Source organism: Platalea leucorodia, assembly GCF_965183815.1.
Source record: "Platalea leucorodia genome assembly, chromosome: 6".
In the NCBI taxonomy this organism is placed as follows: domain Eukaryota; kingdom Metazoa; phylum Chordata; class Aves; order Pelecaniformes; family Threskiornithidae; genus Platalea; species Platalea leucorodia.
In genome coordinates, this window is record NC_138828.1 from 66,243,199 (window position 1) to 66,264,240 (window position 21,042).

The window sequence follows — 21,042 nt, forward strand, 5'->3', positions numbered from 1 at the left end:
TGGTTATGTCTGTGAAATTAATTACCTTTAAAGGGAATTTAGAAATGGGATGAATTTTTGATCAATTGAACTAAAAATGTGAAATGACCTCCAGATCCAGGATGCAGGGATTCCCCAATACAGCTACTTCTAAATAGCATGATGGCAGTGAAGTCTTTATGAAGTCCTGATGGTGGGAATCTTTATCCTGCTCATCCAGAACAAGGAAATCAATGATTTAGTAAGACCTAAAAATGGTGGTAAAGTGAACAGCATGGAACATACTGCTTTTCCCAGTCACTGAGGAGGTAGGATGAGGTAATAACCGTCGAGTCACCCACAGCCATTTGTAGATGGGTACAAAAAAAGTCTAGTGTCAGGCAAATCTCCTAAAGTGGAAAGGTTGCTTAGTACAGTCAGGAAAGAAGTCCCATTTTACAGTGTGCAAAAATGTGGCACTGAGTACATTATGGTCAAATGATTAAAGGTAGCCAAAGTAAATCAGTTTTCTTTTGGAAAAAAACTGACCGTGCTTCAGCTGAGCAACTGCAGAGCATGTGAACTCCTGACCTTTTGGGCAGGTTGCAAATACCTGAAGTGTTTCCATGTGATTCCCTTGCAAGGTCAAATAAAGGGGAGGTGTTTATATATCACTGGAAGAGGACTGTACTGAAATTGCCAACACATATTTAATTGTGATATAATAGTGTAATATAAAATGCTCATAAAGAATAGCAGATCTGCCTAATGTGGTTACAGGACACTAAATCAGAAGAACCCCTGAGAGGCCAATCTGAGACCGAGCTCATTCCAGTTTCTCAAACACAAGAAACCTTAGACAGGAGCCTTTTTGATACCCTAATTATGGCGTATACCTAGTGCTAATTATGGAGACTAATTAATTTCATTATTGGATATGCTTCAGATAGTGTAGGAAATAATTTAATATACAGTGCAAATGGGACACCACTCTTTTTATTACTGTACAGGTGAAAAATAATAGTCGTGCTGAAAATGGTTTTGGCAAATGTGAGGTACCTAGACTATTTCTAGCACCAATTAACGTGTATCTCAAGGGAGCTTTGTGCTGAAACCTTGTCAGCCACAAGTCCCATCCTTCTAGTCCTGTCAGATCCTTAGGTTAAGATTTTCAAGTGCTGTTTGTTAACTTACATATGTTTCCACTGAATTTAGTGCGAAAACTCCAGTTGACATCAGTGAGTCTAGTTAAGTCACTGCTGAGTGTAAAAAGTGTCAGTATAATTAACACTATAATAAAGTGGCATTAAAAAATTGATGCACACTTAGTGGTGGCAGAATAAGTGCAATACTTGAAAAGTATTTAGAGAGGCTAGTTTTTCTTTCAACTCTTTCTATACATATAGAAGACATTTTAACTACTTTAGGGCTGTGCTTGATTCTATAACTGTGTTTATATGGTATAGCTAGTATATCAGCTACCACTATGAACACTCTGTTCCCTGTAAATCTCCACCAAAGTGCTAAACTTGTGAGATGTGCAGTGAATTCACTCTTGTTTATGTCTGTTGAATTTTGCCAGGGACTGCTGTATAGTTTGGTTGGCGCTCAGGGGAACGAGAGACTTGCTGTGATGAATCTTGGCTATAAACATTACCAAGGCATTAATAATTATCCACTTGATTTGGAGCTATCATATGCTTATTACAGTAATATTGCAATAAAGACATCGTTGGATCAACATACTATAAAAGGGGAACAGGTAAAAGAGTTATAAGTGTATCTGAATTTGGGGTTTTACAAATTACTTTTCATATATTAATTATGTGGCCAAAACATTTTTGTCTTGATTTACAAATATTAGCTCATCTGATTGGTGTCCCTGCCCATGGCAGGGGTGTTGGACTAAATAATCTTTAAAGGTCCCTTCCAACCCAAACCGTTCTATGATTCTATGATTGTTACGAAATCTCCCCAATTATATGTAGGTATCATTACTCCATTTCTTAGCAAGGGGGACAACAAATCAAAGTTAGGCTCAAATCCTCTGAATTGTCCACATGCCTATCTTTCAGTAAAGTCTAAATCTTATTCTTGGGCCCTAATTCCTCACTCAGATTTTTAATTATTAATAGAATTGGATGTGTTTATTAAGCAACCGGTCTGCTGTTTCAACAGCCAAACATCATGAAGTTCATGCAAAAGGTGAATTGTCCTCTCCATACTTATACCTCTACTATAATCAAATGTCAAGATTTGGCTCTTAAAGACCTATCTGATGAGATAACATTACAGTAAAATGATTTTAGAATGAGCTGCTAAATAGGAGGTAACACAACTTTATCTGTAAAGGATACTCAAAGTAGGCCAGTACTAGGATCCTGGCTTATCAGAAAGAATGATTATTGTACAAAAAATAGAGAGATTACAGTTTTTTACTGTAACGAAGCAGTAAATGATTTTTACACTGAATATAAGGATCGTTCTTAATGCACTGGCCAACAGAGGGGTGGTGAGAATTTTGAAACCCAGAACTGATGACAAATTTTTAGGGATAAACAGGAAATGGGCAACATTTTCATTTTGGTGGCAGATGTATGAATTTGTTGTGTAATAATTTTTTTCTGTTCACCTCTTCAGGCATTTGTTGAAACTATAAGGCTGATGGATGATGAACTGCTAAAAGCTCAAACAAAAGAAAATGGTGATGTCTTTATGTGGTTAAAACATGAAGCAACAAGAGGAAATGCAGCTGCACAGGTATAAAGTAATACATTTCCCCTTTCTTGGTTTTATATATACGTCGTGTATGTACATCTATAGACTATGTAGGAAAGTTGTGGAGGAGAGTGAAGCAGACGGACGTTTTCTCTTTCCACCCAGAACTGCTTCCTTTTTATGAGCTTGAACTATTTCCCATGTTTCTGTCTGATAATATCCAGTGACCATGCAAAAAGCTATAACAATGATGCAAGGCAAAAGGGAAGAGAAGGAGGCTGCTAAGTCATTTTCCCTGGGTTTGTATTTGACATGGTGCAGTTATTGCTGCTGATCTGAGACCAGCAGCAATATGTTGTAACACTGAGCCACTTGCATGCATCAGATCTGCCTTTATCACTTACCTCTCACTTAAATCAAGCCAGACTTTTGTCGTACTGACAGCTGTAAAAAATAACCCTGCTGTAGATTTAATATCAGTACATTTCACCACTGGGAAGCCCTCTGAATATTCCTGATAACCAATTGTTTTCAAACTGTTGAGGATGTATAACTAGTTTCTTCACATACTTAAAATCCATTTAAGCCTGCAAAAGTCTGCTCCTGCAATTCCAGTTTCAATACTAGCATTTATAACGTTAATGCTTATGTTGTTTTCTTTTAGCAACGATTGGCTCAGATGCTGTTTTGGGGCCAACAAGGAGTGGCAAAAAATCCTGAAGCTGCAATAGAATGGTATGCAAAGGGTGCAATAGAAACAGAAGATCCAGTGTTAATATACGATTATGCCATTGTGTTATTTAAGGTAAGTCATGTTTCATATTTTCGCTTTAAAAAAATCATTCCTATGACATGGATGTTTGTAAGTTATCTGCAGTCACAGACCGTGAGAGTGTATACAAGTGTTTTTAGATGTACTCTGAAAATCAATCAACAGTTACGAAGCTAATGTTGATTTTTACCAGATATGCACAAAAATTTTAAAAAGAGCAAGTTAAAAGCAGTTTAATTGCTTTGTTCCTAGCCAGATTCAGGATCAAAATACCACCTATATTGTGGATCCTAAGTTTTCCTAATGGCTTGTCACCTCAAAAATCTAACCAGCTAGTAGGCATAGGCCTTGGTATACATATGTAGGTGAAAGTTCGATCCTTTCTTAGAATGCCCTTTATTAGATCTCTGGGATTTTTTTTTTTAGTAGGAATTAAATAGTCTTTGCATGCAGTTAGTTTTTCCCTGCTGGAAGCAGTAGACAGCAAAGGCTAAACTCAGGCATAACCCCACCTGAGTCAAATAAGTTGTATCAGCTAAGAGGTGTCACCCATGAGATATTCAACAATACTAAAGGTATAGAGTTATTGGTGAAGAACTGTTAGGTCTTCATCTCATTCCTTTGACAGTGGAGGGCTGTTCTCTACAAAATGCTTGCTTAAGTTTTGCTTGTGTTAATTTTGAACACCCATAGTCTGTTTGACCCATGTCTGGAATTCATTTATATGGACATCATCAGCATAACATCTGTGTATTTCCTCTGGAGACACTCTGACATCCTTTTTCATGAAAGCTGAGAGCTCATATTCATTGCCAAATCATGAACAATCTATGCACCTTCGAATGCTGTCCATTCTTCCTTAGTTGTTGAAAATTAAAGGTCTGTGATATTATTTACCCATAAAAATCACTTGGATCGACTGGTGAAATAGTTTTTCCTAGACTGAATCATTGAGATTTTGAAAAGCTCTGAATGAAGGATGAGCACAAAGCTGCTTTTTTGTGGTAGCTGCTTAAAGCTGAATAACACCTAGTAAATAATAGTATCAATGGTAAAATGCATTTTGAATGTGTATATGTGAATTTTCATCAGCCTGTATTCTGTATTTGTAAACAATGATTGTTTCATATACCCATTTCCTAGGGCCAAGGTGTGAAAAAGAATACAAAACTTGCTTTGGAATTGATGAAGAAAGCAGCAGCCAAGGTAAAAATGTAATATATATTTTATTGTAAAAGTCTTATACCAGGTGTTAATAATAATAATGAACTCTGATTTATATAAAATGCATATTATCATAATTCTGTGTAAATACTTGTTGCTTCTCCCAGTGTCTTCACCATGAATGGTGAAAGCCTTATTTCCCCATATTGGGAGACTAGACCACTCAAAATCAGCCAAAATTTCTACGGAAGAAAAAGAATTCTCTCTACTTACATCTTTTGGAACCTGATGAGGGCTAAGTGACTTACAGAGTGGATAGTTGATCCAGGAGTATGTTTTTGCCTTGTGTTCCTAAGCATTTTCTTCTAGACCATACTAGGTATGTTTTTTCATAGTAGTGCCTACCAGGCTTGAGCTTTTGACATGGTGATCTCTCCAGAGTCACGTAGAGATAACTGCCATCTTTGAAAATCCATGCCAGCAGGCTTTGCTATAATAACAGAGTGTCTTTAAGTTGTAATGTGAGTGAAAATGAGTAAAGACCAAGGTCTGGATTGGACTTGTGCAGTCTGCACTGAGTGATGGTGCATTCCTGCAGCACAAGAGCTGAATGCAGAAGAATGGTGGCTTCCTGTCCCACCACCCCTGAGCTGTGGTGGTTTATGCCTAGTTCTCTTTGCTTGGAGTTAGAAGTCCTCCAGGGGATGCTGGTGACTGGAAAAAGACTGTATGAGTTCTCTCTGGCCAGCTCTTCTCTACTTCGGGGCTTCTCTACTTCCCAAAGCCTTCCGTTTTTTCCGTAGCAGGGGGAAACATTGACAGGCACCACAGAGAGGAGGAGCCTCACTCTGTTTAATGATCTAGTACAGTCAGATTACCCAGGCCATGATTTGGTCCTTAGTATAAAAATAAAAGAGTACCTAGACCTTAAGTACCTTCCTAGCTCTAGAACCAGAACTAGTTAAATTACTGACAATGACAATAGGACTTCACTGCTGACCACCATCAGAAAAGAATTGTGCTGGTTCTATCATTCCCTTGAAACAGGAGAGACTACCTGTTCTATTGTCTGTTTGGGAAAGGCTTGAAAAAACTGAGTGGTTTTCACAGTGTGATCAAAATTCCCTTGACTCAGGATCTGAGGAACAGCTTCCAGGAAGCATCCTAGAGACTACAATTTCCTTACTCTTCTTGAACCCAGATACTTATGGTTTTATGCCACGGTGCACATTTTCTATACAAAAATAACACCATAATTATTGAAAAGTTTAACTGCTCTTGCATTTTAATGGGTAAGCTGGTAACACTGTTCAAATCTGAAAGGAAAAGGAATCCTTTTCCAGCAGGCCTTTGTTAAGTGCCAGTAGTATGCAGTCCTTTCTACAGAGATTACAGGAGACTCTGCAGTGTAGAAGCCAACAGTAGCAAGCAAATAACTTGTATTTGTGCAGTGAGATGTTTTAGGTAGGTTTTACCTTATGTCACTGTTCTGGCATGGTTGCTATTGAACATACTTAATAAAATAAGAGTAAATAGCATGTTTATTGGTACAGAGTAGTTTGAACTGCTGGCATGCTTACAGCCACCATATGATCCACCAGTTTATGCAAGGAGAAGGTGACTCATTGCAACCAAAATAAAAACTGTCTCAGGAAGATTTTCCCCTCTTGACCCATAATTATTGATGCAAAGATGCAACTTAGTAATAGCATGTAGCGCTATATTAAGTAGATCTGTATGGTGTTGGTCAAATACATTTTGAAAACAGCGTCGCAAAAATGGCAAACAATCGAAACAGCATTGCTTCCTATTTATTCTTAGGGAAATGTTCTTGTTTAAAAGAAGTGGGTTTTTTTGATTGCTAATCCTGTCAACCAGGTTCTGGGAGTTCACAAGAATAGGTGTCCTGTTTTGGCTTTGCAGAGGAAACAGGTGAAAAACAGTCGCAGTTCGTTCTTGCCAACAAGGACAAATCTCAATGCAGACACGGCTGAGACTCTATAGAATAAGACGACACTGGAGTCTTATTCCTTGCTGTCAATATGAGGCTGCATGAGGCTTTTTTCAAAAGCCAGCAAACCTTTATATCCCTTAGTCCCAGATCAGTGTAATTTTGGCTGGATCCTTGTGCCAGGCATCTAGACAGGCAAGGTCACAGGAGCACCCAAAGTCGAGCAGCAGGTTGGAATTGCAAAGTGACCCAAAGCAGAATCAAACGTGTGACCTGAGACTGCTCCTCTTCTCTCAGGGCTTGCCCCAGGCAGTCAATGGATTGGGATGGTATTACCACAATTTTAAAAGAGACTACAGAAAAGCAGCCGAACACTGGTTAATTGCTGAAGAATTGGGAAATCCAGATGCATCGTACAACCTTGGTGTCCTTTATTTAGATGGGATTTACCCTGGAGTACCTGGTAGAAATCAAGTGAGTAAATATTTAATAATACTATTTCTTACATATGGGCCCAGTTTAGAAGTTTTTGCTTCGTTCTTGAGACTGCTCTGTTCACTCTGAGTCAGATTCTGATACCTTTTATCACAAAGAAGGGTGTTACCAGATAATTCAGTCAGATTTCTTAGAGAGAGATGTTACTCAAATATCTCAGTCATACTTGCGTGCATGTGCTTGTGTTCCTTTAATTCAGAAGCGAAGCAGGTGCAGGTTTAGCTCCAGGGACTGCCTTTGCTTTCCTCCTTCCAGTGACACCGGCCAGGATAGTGTGTACTCTCACATCGTGTGATCCTTTTGGTTTCTCTCACTTTTAGACTGGAAAGGATATAGGGAAAGGATGCTTTCCACAACAGATGAAAGCAGAACCTTGTTCCTGAACTTGTAATCGGCTATGCTACGTTCACATAGCTTCTGTGAACCTCAGAACTGCAGTAAAACACCTTCAAGCCAGGCTTCTATATGTAACTTTAATATAGTCTTGCTAAACTGCACTGATTTGATTTATCTTTCTGTGACATGGTCCATTTATTTAATTTTGCATATGCCAATGAGAAAAGTTATTTTCCCCTAGTGGGAAGAGTCTGCTTTCATTATATTTCTTTTAATTAACTTTGCAAATAATGCTCTGTGTAGGTAGTTCATGACCAACAGCACAAACATAGTGAGGTAGGCTGTAATAAATGCAAGAGGTCCTTGTGCTTGGAGTTAAAAGATGTCTCCAGGGTGGCCTTTGAGTTCTGAAATCTGGATATACTCCAGACAGTGAGCATTTCTGCTGCCAACAGCAGCAGTGCTCACCAACACATGCATTTGACAAATATGTTTTCCTTCCCCGGGGACCAAAATCCACATTTCGGAGTGGACTGATTATAAGAGTACACCTAAAAGTGCCCAGGTTTCTGTATTCACCAAAGCCATGGGAATGAAGTTCTTTGTTATGGCTGTGATGGATACTCTGAAGCCTATGCTCACTCACAGAAAACATATATCTGCGGTTAAAAGTTTCCTGAAATAAATTATTTCAGGCTGTGTGCTGCTTTGGTTTACATTACAAATTACTGTTTCTGAGTGTAACACACGCAGGGTCACACAGCCCTCCTGCTTCTGCGTCCCTGGCCCTGCCTGCTCAGCTGCTGTTACGTTGTGTACGCCGGTTTCAGAGGCTTGAGCGCTGTGGTTGTGCGCTGCTGGGCATACTGAGCATTGCCACTGCTCCCCAGCCTTCACTTAGGCATCGCCGGTGTAAAAGTCCCGTTCTGTGTCTCTTCTCCAGGATTCCTTATTAATCTCCCTACTAGAGAATAACTAATTTTACTTTTGTCAGTGCACACAAGACTTGTATGCTACCAGGTGTTAGTAACACATTTAGACACTTTTCTATGTGTCATTCAATGTATTATCAGAATTCATGTTTTTAAAAACCTTTTTTCCAGCCTAAACTATTAAATAGTTAGAAGAAAGGAATTCTGTTCACCTAAGTACATTAAAAGTAGTTAAATTGACTTGCCCTCATTAGCCATTTGCCTCTTCTAATTCATTCGGTGAGATAAGTACTGGGAAACAAAACTCAATAAACATTAATAACACAGATTTGCTAATTGTGTCTTGTTTCTTCACAGACAGTTGCTGCACGCTATTTCTATAAAGCTGCTCAAGGAGGACACATAGAAGGGACTTTACGATGTTCTCTGTACTACATCACAGGAAATATGGACGACTTCCCTAGAGATCCAGAAAAAGCTGTAATGTAAGGAATGAAACCATTTGTTAAAGGACATATATTTCTGGTGGTATTATTTTGATCATTGGTGATTTTTTTTTAAGTCCATGGTCTAAATATCTTGTACTTCATGGTGCTTACCTCCTCGACAAAAGGTTCTTCTGCAGTAAAGTTTGGTCCACATGAATATGTGTATTATTTAAATGACCAGTAGATTTTGAGAGATGCTGAGTACTTTTAGTACTTTTTTTTCTGGAAAAACTCGGAGAGGTTGTATCTAACAAAGCCATGCTTATTTGATTTTCGAGAAAATAACAGGCTCCTGATGTGGTAGAACTGGTATTTTGCATCAAGAAAAAGACAGATAATTAGTTATAGCACTTATTAACTTAGGTCTGCTTTCTTAAAAAAAAAAAAAAAAGAAAAAGTAATTTTGTCAAGAAAAAACATAGGATGTCTCTGATATGCTCATGGAGATGAATGGACAAAATGTTCTCATTCGGTCAACAGTGACAAGACTGATGCAGCAATTACTGTGAAATCCCATAGTTTGCCTTATGGAAGAAGTCAGGAGGTGATCCCATATCCTTTTGTGTCCTTTGAGTCAGTGTGAGTTGGGATAACGTTACTGGAGCACAGCTGTTCATTTTTTTTTTTATTGTTTGTTCTTTTCTACAGCTGGGCAAAACACATTGCAGAGAAGAACGGCTACTTAGGTCATGTCATCAGAAAAGCTCTCAATGCTTATCTGGAACTTTCATGGTATGTTTGTTCTGTTCTCTTCAAGTTCATTTTCTATTTTTCACTTACTTCATATCATGGTAAAATAATTAACATTGGGCCATCACCTCAAAAAAACACAAATAGCAGCACCACTGAAACTGGTAGCAAAACACCCATTGATAAAAGGGAAGGAGGAGTTGACCTGAAGCATAATTCAACAGTTCTGACAGAATCAAGTGAAAAAGAGGGAGTTTGTAGAGTGAAATAGTGTTGTATCTGCTGCCTGTGATTTTCATCCCGTAGTACCGTAGCGTGTAATGTGCCCTGGATTAGCCAGAGGAACGCCTTTCACTTTTCATATGCCCTCTGTTCCAAAAACCATGCTTTGCTTTCTGTCTTCTGTCTAATTCCATGTCATGAAGACTCAGGTGCTGGATTAGACTTGTTCTTTTTTGTATATGGTTAATATTATCTTTTCTGTAAAGTATAATAGGAGGCTACAATATCCAGTGAGCCAACCAAGAAGTTTCAAAATAGCCTCCAGGTTAATCCTGCATTTTTTCAACAACCTGTAGGCATGAGCATCAGATACTATATGTGCAGGCATTAGGCTGTCATATGTGATTAAGACAATGTCTCGTTTAGTCCTGCAGCATCCCCTCTGCTAGTACTTAATTAGCGCTTCAGGTTTAGGAGGTCTACAAGAAACTATCCGTGGACTGTTCTGGAGTAACCCATTCCTAGAAGAAGTTTCTTTTTATTCGGTCCGTCACAGGCATTCCTCCTGAGACTTGACCTCAGTTTTCTATACTGAAAAACTCTTGGTTAATATTTTTGTAGCATGTTCTGATGTACAAGGCTGTGACTTCACCCAGCTCACTCTGCATACAGTCCTGTGAAAGTCCTGTGCACATGACAGGTAGAGCATTAAGATCCCAGAAGGTCTGGTCTCAACAGCTGGGAGGGAAAATCTGCTCGAGTCCCACTTGAGATGCCAGTGACTGGGAGTATGGGTAGTTACTTCTAAATACTGGTCCTAGTCATCTCTGGTTTTAGAAGTATGTTCGTGTTGAAATCTTTGCTTCTGAATATTTCTTCATGTGTCTTGCATAGGTGTAAATTGTTACACTGCCAAGCAGACCAAGTAATACGTGTTCCTCAGTTGTTGGTGTTAGCAGCCCTGTGTTCTACACACCTGTTAGTCATGGTAGTGTGATCTTCAGAGACTGATTTACAGGCCTTAAATGTAGTTTCTTGTCTGAATTGCCCTTTGAGACTTAAAAATCAGAAGAACTAACTTCCCAGCTTAGGTATCCTGAATTCCTTCTGTGGTGCCAGGTCTCCATTGTTCCAGATGTTTTTACAGGGCAAGTACAAGGAAGTATTTGTAATCTTGCAGAAGCAGTTGGGAAACAGGAGGTTACACCTGTTAATTCTGTAAGGGCAGCTGCTTTCACAATTTCATTTAAAGTTTCTTTGCTTAAGCACCTACTGTTGAAGTCAAATGCGTATTTAACCATATTTGCTTCCAGTTAAACAAACCATTGAACCCTTGCCATGGTTTTAGCTTTGTGTTGTGGAGGAAATCACTGGAAGCATGACCCTTTATAGGAAGCTTTAGTAGGAAAAAAGTACACCAAATGTTTTTTTATCTTGTAATTTTAAAACCAAATTCATGATTTTAAAGACTTCCTCGTAATTTTGAATGCTTAAACATTGAGTAGATGAGTGACAGAGAACAGGAAAGAGATGCTCTCATCTGGAATCATGAGTAGTGCTGTACCACTGTCCTGCAGTACTGAATTGCTATACTGCAAATGTAAAATTAGGTTTTATTACTTGCTTTACAGTCAGTGAGGTGCCTAGAGCCCATTGAGGGACTGAGACTGTTATTTTATTCACACATTCAAATATAATGAGAGACAATTCCTGTTCCAAAAAGCCCATAGTCTAAAAAGACAAGACAAGCAAGTCATAGAAATAAAAGGGTAAAGCATACCAAAGAAGTACTCAGATGAATGTTTGACAGATACATACACAGCTAAGTTAACGGATTTTTTTAAGTGGAGGAGGCAAGAGTCTTTTAAGAATGTTTTCTCTGAAACATTTAAGTAGATAATTGGGCTTAATATCAATTCAACTTTATCATCAGACTTGCACTTAGAGTAAATGCACACTGGAGCCAATCTAGTTTCAACGCAAGAGAGAAAACACTGCAAATTCTTGATACCCAGCATGGCTTGTTACACCAAGCATTGCCAGTAGATGTAGCTGTTGAATGGCTTTGCCAGCTTTTAAACCTTGTACCGAAATTTTGCTCTAAGGTGATTTTATCAATTTATTTAGTGGGGGTTTTTTAACTATAACTAAAAAGCATGTTATTTTTTTTGTTATTTTAGTTATTATATGTTTGTTAGGTTTTACACTCATTTATTTTATCTAACGTTAGGCATGAAGCTCTGCTGCATTACGTTTTAGCAGCTGAAACTGGGATTGAAGTGTCACAGTCAAATTTAGCACACATCTGTGAAGAAAGACCAGTAAGTAAATGTATTCATAACTCATTACCCAAAAAGGAACACTTGTTAATAATAATGTGATCCTAATCTCTTATCTGTGATATGAATGGATCAACTATTTTCTTTCCAGGACCTAGCAAGGAAATACCTAGCAACTGATTGTGTTTGGAGATACTACAATTTCTCTGTTTCTCAAGTCAATGCACCCTCATTTGGTATGTATAAGGAATTCTTTCTGAATTTTAGTTTTACCTTCTTTAAATTTCAAAAACTACGTTTGTTACAACTTCTATGTGAGTGAGCAAGTTAAGGGAAGAATAATGACTGTTTATCATACATTTCCTTTTTAGTGTTTTGATAGGAATATCAGGGGAAAAAGGTATTTTAAGTAAGTCTTGTGTTTCAGCACAGCTTTTCTGAGAATTTCCTTTTTATGGCATAAAAGGGATAAAATGTGAGTAAAATAAAATAAAAAAGCTAAGCCCTGAGAAGGGGCTAGATATTTAGGAGCCTGAGCAATTGACTTAAGGTTTAAGGAAAAAAAAAAATAGCAGTAGACTTTAGGAGCTCATGCTGTTAATTTATCAAAGAGAAAATCCAAAAGCAAATATATTTCCATATCATAATTGAGTCATGAGAAACTAATGAAGGTTAAAGATTCCTTATCTAATTTATTATGTGTTTTTCTGTTAGGGTACAGAGTTTATCAACATTGGCACAGCTTACCTTGCGGAACTAAAGGATCCTCTGTTTAAAAAAAAAAAAAAAAAAAAAAAAAAAAAGCTTTTCTGGAAGAAAAGGTTTATTTACATACAAGTTACATTCCTCTGGTCTTAAATTTTACTACATCTGTGACTTCCGTGACTAAGTCATTTTGGTGCCTTTGAAAGAGTTATTCAGTATTTAAAAACATTTATCTGATTGTCTCACAAGAAGGTTTAAGTGCTTTGTAATAAGCATGTGCAAAAGTGGAGTGTAAAAATAATTCAAGCTATTCATTTAAATACACAGCAGCGTGGAAACTGAATACCACATTGATACAGCCTGAAGCCACAGGAGCTGACAAACCCTGTTAGCTTTCGTGAGGAGTTTGTAGATGCCTTAGCAAGATGCAGTTTGGATGACCCTGTGGCAGATCCAGTGGTACGGTCTTACATTAGAGAAGCTTCTGAAGGTCAGACTCATGGGGTGAGAGTGTGATTCCATTCAAGTAAAGGAGAGAAGACTTGCTGGCTTCAACAGGGGAAGGATTTTATTACTGTATCTCTTCCTCACATGAGTAACATAAGGGGAGTTTTATCTCAGACCCCTCTCTGCAGATCAAATCCCCAGTGCGGGGCCTGGGACAGAGAGTCTAACCCTGGAAGCAGAGATTCCCAGGGCTACGTTATCAGTGCAACACAGGGTGACTTCAAGACCAATTACAGGAGTGCTCTCTGGGCCAGGGGTGGAATGACGCAGTTGGTGTGGTTGAGGGGAACTCTCTTGATGATTCACTACAGAGTTCATGGCCTTGCACTCTGCATCTGTGCCAGCCCGTCCATGCAGTCTTTCTGCCTTTGCTGTTGGGTCAGTGACTGACTTGCTTTCTGGAAGAGCTTTGCTATAGTCCACTGTAGAAATGGGTGGGATTTCTAGGTAGCTGCCGTAGACACACAAGGCAATGTATAGAAGCGTTTCAAACCATTTGAGAAAGCTTAGATCAGATGAGTGTGGACGTGGTCAAGGGAGTTTTTAAACTCTTTAGCATAGATTAGTGCAATGTTATGCTTACTCCTGTCTGGGTCAATGCCCACTTTGCTGGTGCATTTCATTACTGTGCAATATCACAGAAAGATGTCTGTAAAATATTTGTGGAGCTTTGCTTCCTTCTAGACCGGGACAATTCTATACCTATCGTTGTCCTGGATTGGGTTGGATTTGAAACTAACAAAATTATCATCAGCAAAGTTCTGTAACTTTTGGGATGGATTCAGCCACTAAGCAACAGGTACAGAGCAAGCACTTAGACAGCATGTTTTTAAGTCTCATCAGGTTAGTAGGGCTAACCTGAATAATAAGGCTACAGGTTGCCCAAAGACAGATTCAGCAAGTGAAGAAGGAAAACAGTGTTAAAGTCCCTAAGTCTTAGCTTCTGTAAAAGTAGCAATATAATTCACTAAATTAATTCAAGAGAAACCACGAGAAATTTCAGCTAGGATAAATATTTTCAGTAGTCAGTCTGATGTAAAGTAGCCACAGAGACAACCAGAGAGAAAGAGTATCTTTTTTTTAATATGCTGCTTTAAGCAGAATTACTATTAACTTCTCCATCACATTAATAATAGTTGGTTAATTCTTTCTCTACAAATACTCTAAATCATCTGCTACTGGTTTCTTCCACAGCTTATTTGAAGATGGGTGATTTCTACTACTATGGTTACCAGAACCAGTCTAAAGACCTTGAGCTCTCAATGCGGATGTACGCACAAGCTGCATTAGAGGGAGATTCACAGGTACGTCTGCAGCTGTAAGGTGTTTATAAAAAAAACATCAGAGTTTAGAACAATGATGTGAGGAGTCACGTGAGACTGGTTATTCTGCTTGGCTACATCTGTGCACTGAAGACACCTGCTAGAATAAGTTATAATTATTTCAAAATACCTTGTGAGTCAGTAGTTGCTGTTTCATGATAATAGAAGGTAAACCTAGCGTAGATGGACAGTCCTAGAATTAGGCTGTTTTGAAAGCTAAAGGTGAATGGCCTAATTCAGTGCTACCCTACCATGACACAATTGATTCTGTTGTGACCTTGGTATTTTTGCTCCTGCAAGGGGAAGAATTAACAGACTGCTGAGTTTTATTCCAGTCCTGTCCTGTGCTATTTTAGGAAATAAACAAGACGACTGATCCATTTCCCTTGGTAGATTGAGTGAATCGTAGGGTGAATTTTGTTGACTCCACCAACAAAAGCTTCATGTTAAAATGTTTTATAATTAAAAGGTGCACCATGTCACGTTACCAAAGACATGGAGCGTTTCAACATGGAGTGTCCTGCCCGCAGACCCTCCTGAAGCATTCTGGGTGCAATATTCTGTTCTCCCTGTCCCTATGACAATGTCCCCAGTGTCTTGTATGCGAATTTATTAGAGGTAGCAGAGTTGAGTTCTGTTTTGAGGATACTGGGACAAAACGTTACTGCTAAACTAGCGAAGGAAAGGAGAGAGGCATGAACGGTTACTTTAAAGTATGAAAGCCAAACTGATGGGGAATCCTGTAATACATCTCCTGTGTGTTCATCCTCATGACTCTGAAAAGACATAAGGATGCCTAAGACTTGTCAAAATGTAAGATTAAGGATTCAAATTGTGTGGAGCAAACTTCTGCTCTCAGTTTCACTATTCAGATTGCTATTGATCTATAGAGCTAGATGGAGGGGAATTAAACAGTAACGGGACAGGAATCCATTTCTGCTTTCAGCCTATATTTCCCTAGCAGATAAAAGATATTACAGTGTGATATGGTGGCTGTGTTTAAAGAGCAACTAAAAATGAGAAAGCTCAGATCTTTTTCCAGATGATTTCTAAGAAAATGATGTCACAACAAATGAACACTAATTCTTTTTCATTTTCAGTATTTACCTGGGTATATGGTTAGGAGAGAAGGCTCTTGTAATTATTCAGTGAAGACCACATTGTACTAAATGAATTTAAAGATGACAGTTATAATTATTTAGATACTTGATGCTTACGTTAGACCTTAAATATACATGTGAAAATTTAATGGTTAAAGAGTGTATACTTTTTTATTGTTAGGGTTTCTTTAATTTGGCCCTTGTCATAGAAGAGGGCAACTCCATACCTTCCTACATTCTGGATCACTTGGAAATTGATCAGGCATTGCATTCTAGTAATACTTCACTTCTTCAGGAACTTTATTACAGGTGAGTCTTTTTTCCCCTTAATCAGCATCTTCTGTTTTTTCCACGTGAGTAGCATTTACTCTGGAGAACAGCAACTCCTGTGATTATTAACTTTGTTCACTTGCATGATTTAAGGCAGGTTAAGGTCGACATGCTTGAAATGCTTAAACTGCCTAAATATATTTCAGTTTATGCCTCTTTTGAGAGACCTGATTATATGTGGTTACCTGAAATAGCAGGGACTAGATTTAATGATCCAGGAGGTCTTTGCTAACTCTACATATTTAAGTTCCTAAGTTAGGCACTGACAATTTGTAAACTGTCCAAAACAATCTTTTAATGATAAATATAGCGTAATTTTAATGCGGAATTTAAAAGTCTGTAATTGGGATAATACGAGTCCTTCCTATTTATTCTGCAAAGACATTCCAGCCTGTTTCTGCTCACACTGTGCCCCAGAGCATCCTGGCACAGATGTTGCAGCACTGAATATTAGATATGTGAGAAGGCTGCAGGTGTGCTGTCTGAACTGCCTGTGGCAGCACTGTTCGTGCACAAACCATGTAGAGACCTCTGGTTCCGGTACAGAACTTAGGTTTCCTTCACCTGGGTAAAGCAACGTGTTGAAAAGCACAGTGGGAACAGGAAGCTTATGCAATGTTTGGTGGATTTGTGGGATTGCCTTTCAGACATTTGAAGGAGGAGGAGTTGACAGTTAATACATGAGGCTGTGAACCAAGAATGAGTGGTTTATCTTCAGTTTTGCTACTGAGTGTTGTGTGACCCAAAAAAAAGTGGAGCTGATATCAACATTAAAATCTCATTTGTCAATTCACCAACAATTTACTGAAATTGTTCTTCACTGCAGTCAGCCTGAACTTGTACCCTAAATTACCTCCACTCCACATGAAATTACCAGTCCGATAAACAGGGCTTCTGGACCAGCTGGTCCATCTGGCACTGTAAGCTTGAGGCTGAATTCTGCCTTCACTTGGGCTGAATCCATCTGCTTTGCAGCGAGAACAACTGCAGAGCTGACAGCACTGCAGGGATTTCCTCCACTTTTGTCCAGAAGGGCACATACTTTTACACAAACACTCACTCACCCACCTCCCTCCTCAGCTTGGTAGAAAAGAATCAGTTGTAACTTAAAATAGGTGTCTGTGATTTAGCTGTCTAAACTCCCTTAGTTGGTGAAGTCCTAACTGATTGAACTGAGAAGCAACTCAGCTCATGCCACAACGGATACCTCGTAGCTACTCAGCTAAAGCACTCCTTAAGCTCTGACTGCATTATGTAGTACTCCATTGTCTTTAAAGGGGGTTTAGCCACCAGTTTCCTGCAGAGGCAACTAGATTTTGTACATCTAATCTAATCTTGAATCAAGTCCTGCTGCTATTGACTCACATTAGTTAGAACAAAGTATCTTGGGTAGGACCTTGTACTGTGACTGCTTGGCAAGGGTAGCTTGGATGCTTAGACCCATTGTTGACTAGTAAGAAAATAAAAATATACTCCTAGGGTAAGGTATTCTGTGCTTAATGAGGTTAAACTGGTATTTCTATGAATTTTTACTTCACCATCTGCGAGACAGTGATGATAATATCTGCTTATTTTTCTGGATTACTGAGGTTTGCTGCAAACCCACTTGAGATTCCCAGATGACAGATGCCACAAAACTGTGGAGCAGGACTGATTGGTTGTTTTAATCTTCTTGTTGTAGGTGCTGGAATCATAGTAACCAAGAATCAATTAGTCCGTGCTCATTAGCATTGCTTTATTTTTACATGAGAGTTTTCTGGAACAATATTTTGCAATCTACTCTGGTATGTATTGCACCTTGGTACATGCACAGTTCATTTGGAGCACTGCCTTGGCTTTGCACTGCTCTAATATATGTTTTTAAACTTACTGTCACAGATCTACTTCATGGGAACCTTTCTTTTATCGATTCTGGTTGCATTTGCGGTGCAGTATTTTCAGTCTTTATCTGGTAAGTAGCTGTCATAGTAAAACCAAAGAAAGAAGAGTCTTCTTTTTATTTCAGTAAAAACTTCAAAAATAAAAGGAGGAATTCTAGATTTGGTAGAGCCACTTCCTTGACACGCAAGTCATTTTTTTTTGATCATTGAAAAGGGGTGGATGAAGCAAGGCATAGGTTTAAACCTGTTAGTTTCTGGAGAATTTCTGGAGGTTCTTAGTAAAAACATTAACTGCAGGAGATTATGACTGAAAATAAGAGATTATTTCCCACGTCTCAACATGCAGTATTGTTTGAGTAATTATACGACTTTGATTTCATATGTTGTCTCCACAATGTGATGGGACTGTTCCCTGTTTCATATGACTGGATCCATTCAGATACAGGGTGGGAGAAAAAGTGAGGTTCAGAGAGCTGGTGCATTGGAGTAACTTAGGAGGAGGCAGTTCAGCCTCTTCAGATCAGTAACAGAATCAGTAAATAAATTCAGTCAGCACTTGCAGACTCCTCCTGTCCTAAACTAGAAGAGTTTGGTGTATGTATGTTCTCTGTTCTGAGGGGACAGAGAATATTTAGGGACAGGAAACCAAATGCCAGACTTCAGTCTCTTAAAACTCCCATTATTTTCTCACCATATTGAAAGAGATATCAGAGACAAAACTGCATTGTTCAGGAAAGGGGAAAAAAACCCCTACCATCACATGCAAAAATAATGAGTCATCATTTAGAAAGCATTGCCAGCTTCAACCAAGTGTTTCACTTTAAATTGCAAGACAGGATCTTGATCGGGAAGTTGTGAAATGAATATTACCAGTTATGAAAAGAATTTCTTCCACTAAATACATTTTCTTATGTTGTAGTTTAACCCCAATAGGCAGCTTAAGCCTATGTCAGAAAACAGTATTTTCTGACATATTTCTGTAATAAAATACAGAAAAAATTACTTTCCACGTTGACAACCCACAGTTATAGGGAATACTATTTAAAAAAAAACATTAACTATAAAAAGATTATTTGAATTTTGTAATTCCTAGACAGCATTTGAGACACATAGCTGTGAATAAAATGCTGACTATGGAAATAATTCTGAAGCCTTGCTTTCCTTTCTTACTAGCTATAACTGATGTAACTTGGGAATCATACTATGTATGTGTAAAGCATATAAAGTTACAGATATTCTTCTTTCAATATTTCATAACCTTTGAGTATTACCTTTATATTGTGATTTTATATGCACAGAATATTTAAATATTGATGAATAGACTCCCTAGATGCAGTGGGGTCTTTTTTAATCATTTCTTTTGGTGTTTTTCCAAAGCTCGTAATTCTCCTGGAACAAGATCAGAACTATCGTCAGATGAACCTTCCTCCTCAGGGAATAGCAACGAGGATGCTACCGGACTAGTACAGCAAGATGAATCTACTTACTCAAACGATTTAGCACAGCAGGATTCAAACCCTCAGAATCCTCTTGTTACAAGCTGAAGTGTAGTTTTCTTAAGGTTGACATCCCATCGGGAAGATGGGATATGAACAACTACAAATCTAAGAACTGGCAACCAACCTTAGTAGTGGCATTAATAATGCAGTCCAACAGCCAAAATCGTAGGGGAATTCACTGATCTAATTTCTCCCCTATAGAGGAAAACCACCTCTACAATTTATTTAACACTCCAAACAGATAATGCAGATTATCTCACTATACCCAACATGTGATCATACTCTATTTCATTGAAGGACTGGAAGAAAACATGCAAAGTCTTTGCCTAATTGAAGAATGAGCAAACCTCCCACTGGTTTTGACAAAGAAATTTTACTCACATATCTAATATCTTATTTAATTGTCTTCACTGCATTTCAGCTTATTTTATTGGTGAAGTTACTAGAGTTTTCTGAGTTGGAAGCATGGAAATGATATAAAAGTGAAACCCAGTCACCCACACTTTCCAAGTTCCATGGCACAGCCGCCAGGACTTCGGTACATGCAGTGATGACAATTACTTTTTTGGCATTTTATATTCCATCCTAACTCTTTGATGTGAAACGTAGTTTGTTGTGAAAGAAAAACACCAGGAAGATTTGCAATATGATCATAACATAGTAGTTCTGCTGGCTAACCCTTGAAATGTCAGAGTTTCACCAGTGTCAGCAATACCCTGGGGGGCACAACAGTTAATATTGCCTGCTCTGCCAAAGAAAGTAGCTTCCCTAACGAATAAATAAAAGAAAATTTAAGTGTGAAGAGGTGACACAGAGTGAATGAACAATTTATTTTTGGATTCTTACGTAGATAACATTGGAAAGGATTTATTTCATGTTCTGTGGTAACTCTTAGAGACACCTGTTTAAATGACAGTTTATGTGTTAAATGTTAGATGGGATATATGGATAATAAGTATGGAGTGCAAATGCCTTCTGTCTGATTTAAAGCTGTCAGGTAAGTGGCTGTAGGAAAGGTCTGACCTTTAAAGTAGGTGTGCATGCACCTCTGCAAAATGATGTAGATCACAGAGTATAAATTGCATCAATCTATGCATTATTGAGGGTTAAATCCACTCTCCTTGCACTACATTATTTACTCTTGTAAATAAAAATATTTTTCTAATTCAGCCTGTATGTGAAAGATTTTTTTTTTAAAGCACCTGGCAGATGAAGTTCTCTCATTATAATATCTTGCTGTTGCAAATTCTCAAGAACATTATTTAGGTGTTTGTTTTCTTAGCTTCAGGTGGGACAATCAACCTTTGCTGTCTTTGAGGAGTGCAGCATTCTCACACAGCAGACCTGGAAGAGTTTTTGTTTTCTTTTTCAATCAAGACATGGCATTTTTCAGTAAGAAAGGAATTATTTAAAGGAGAAAAGAAAAAAAAAAAAAAACCTTCAGGAGAGATTAAAATATATATATAAATGTATGTATACACATACAATCAGGGTATGTTTCTCTTGCATAAAACCAAAAATTCAAAAGTGTTTGGAGAAGAGTTGATACTTTAAGACAGCAGTTCCATTGAGTAAGCAAGGGGGGGCGGGGGGATCTAGATGTTGAAGCTTTTTTTTTCCTCCACACATATAATGAGAAAGTGAATTAAGTGCGCCATGTTACTGATTTTTTTTCATTTATTTGAGGAAGAACA

The 21,042-nt window shown here is 38.2% G+C and overlaps 1 protein-coding gene across 4 annotated transcripts in view; it reads left to right on the forward strand.

Moving 5' to 3' along the window:
• The window catches only part of SEL1L3 (SEL1L family member 3), a gene marked incomplete at its 5' end in the record, with an annotated part of 37,098 nt that extends 16,581 nt beyond the window's left edge, over positions 1–20,517 (forward strand). For 3 of the 4 annotated variants that reach the window (XM_082316281.1, XM_082316282.1, XM_082316283.1), the window contains 14 exons: positions 1,541–1,720; positions 2,599–2,718; positions 3,341–3,481; positions 4,592–4,654; positions 6,861–7,037; positions 8,684–8,811; positions 9,463–9,546; positions 11,957–12,047; positions 12,157–12,241; positions 14,412–14,521; positions 15,821–15,948; positions 17,651–17,753; positions 17,848–17,920; positions 19,227–20,517. In XM_082316281.1, the coding sequence (XP_082172407.1) occupies positions 1,541–1,720; positions 2,599–2,718; positions 3,341–3,481; positions 4,592–4,654; positions 6,861–7,037; positions 8,684–8,811; positions 9,463–9,546; positions 11,957–12,047; positions 12,157–12,241; positions 14,412–14,521; positions 15,821–15,948; positions 17,651–17,753; positions 17,848–17,920; positions 19,227–19,393 (1,650 nt within the window). In that variant the 3' untranslated portion in view covers positions 19,394–20,517. The remainder of the gene's footprint in view (positions 1–1,540; positions 1,721–2,598; positions 2,719–3,340; positions 3,482–4,591; positions 4,655–6,860; positions 7,038–8,683; positions 8,812–9,462; positions 9,547–11,956; positions 12,048–12,156; positions 12,242–14,411; positions 14,522–15,820; positions 15,949–17,650; positions 17,754–17,847; positions 17,921–19,226) is intronic. The other variant, XM_082316284.1, reaches the window with a different exon arrangement.
• Between the last annotated feature and the right edge of the window lie 525 nt (positions 20,518–21,042).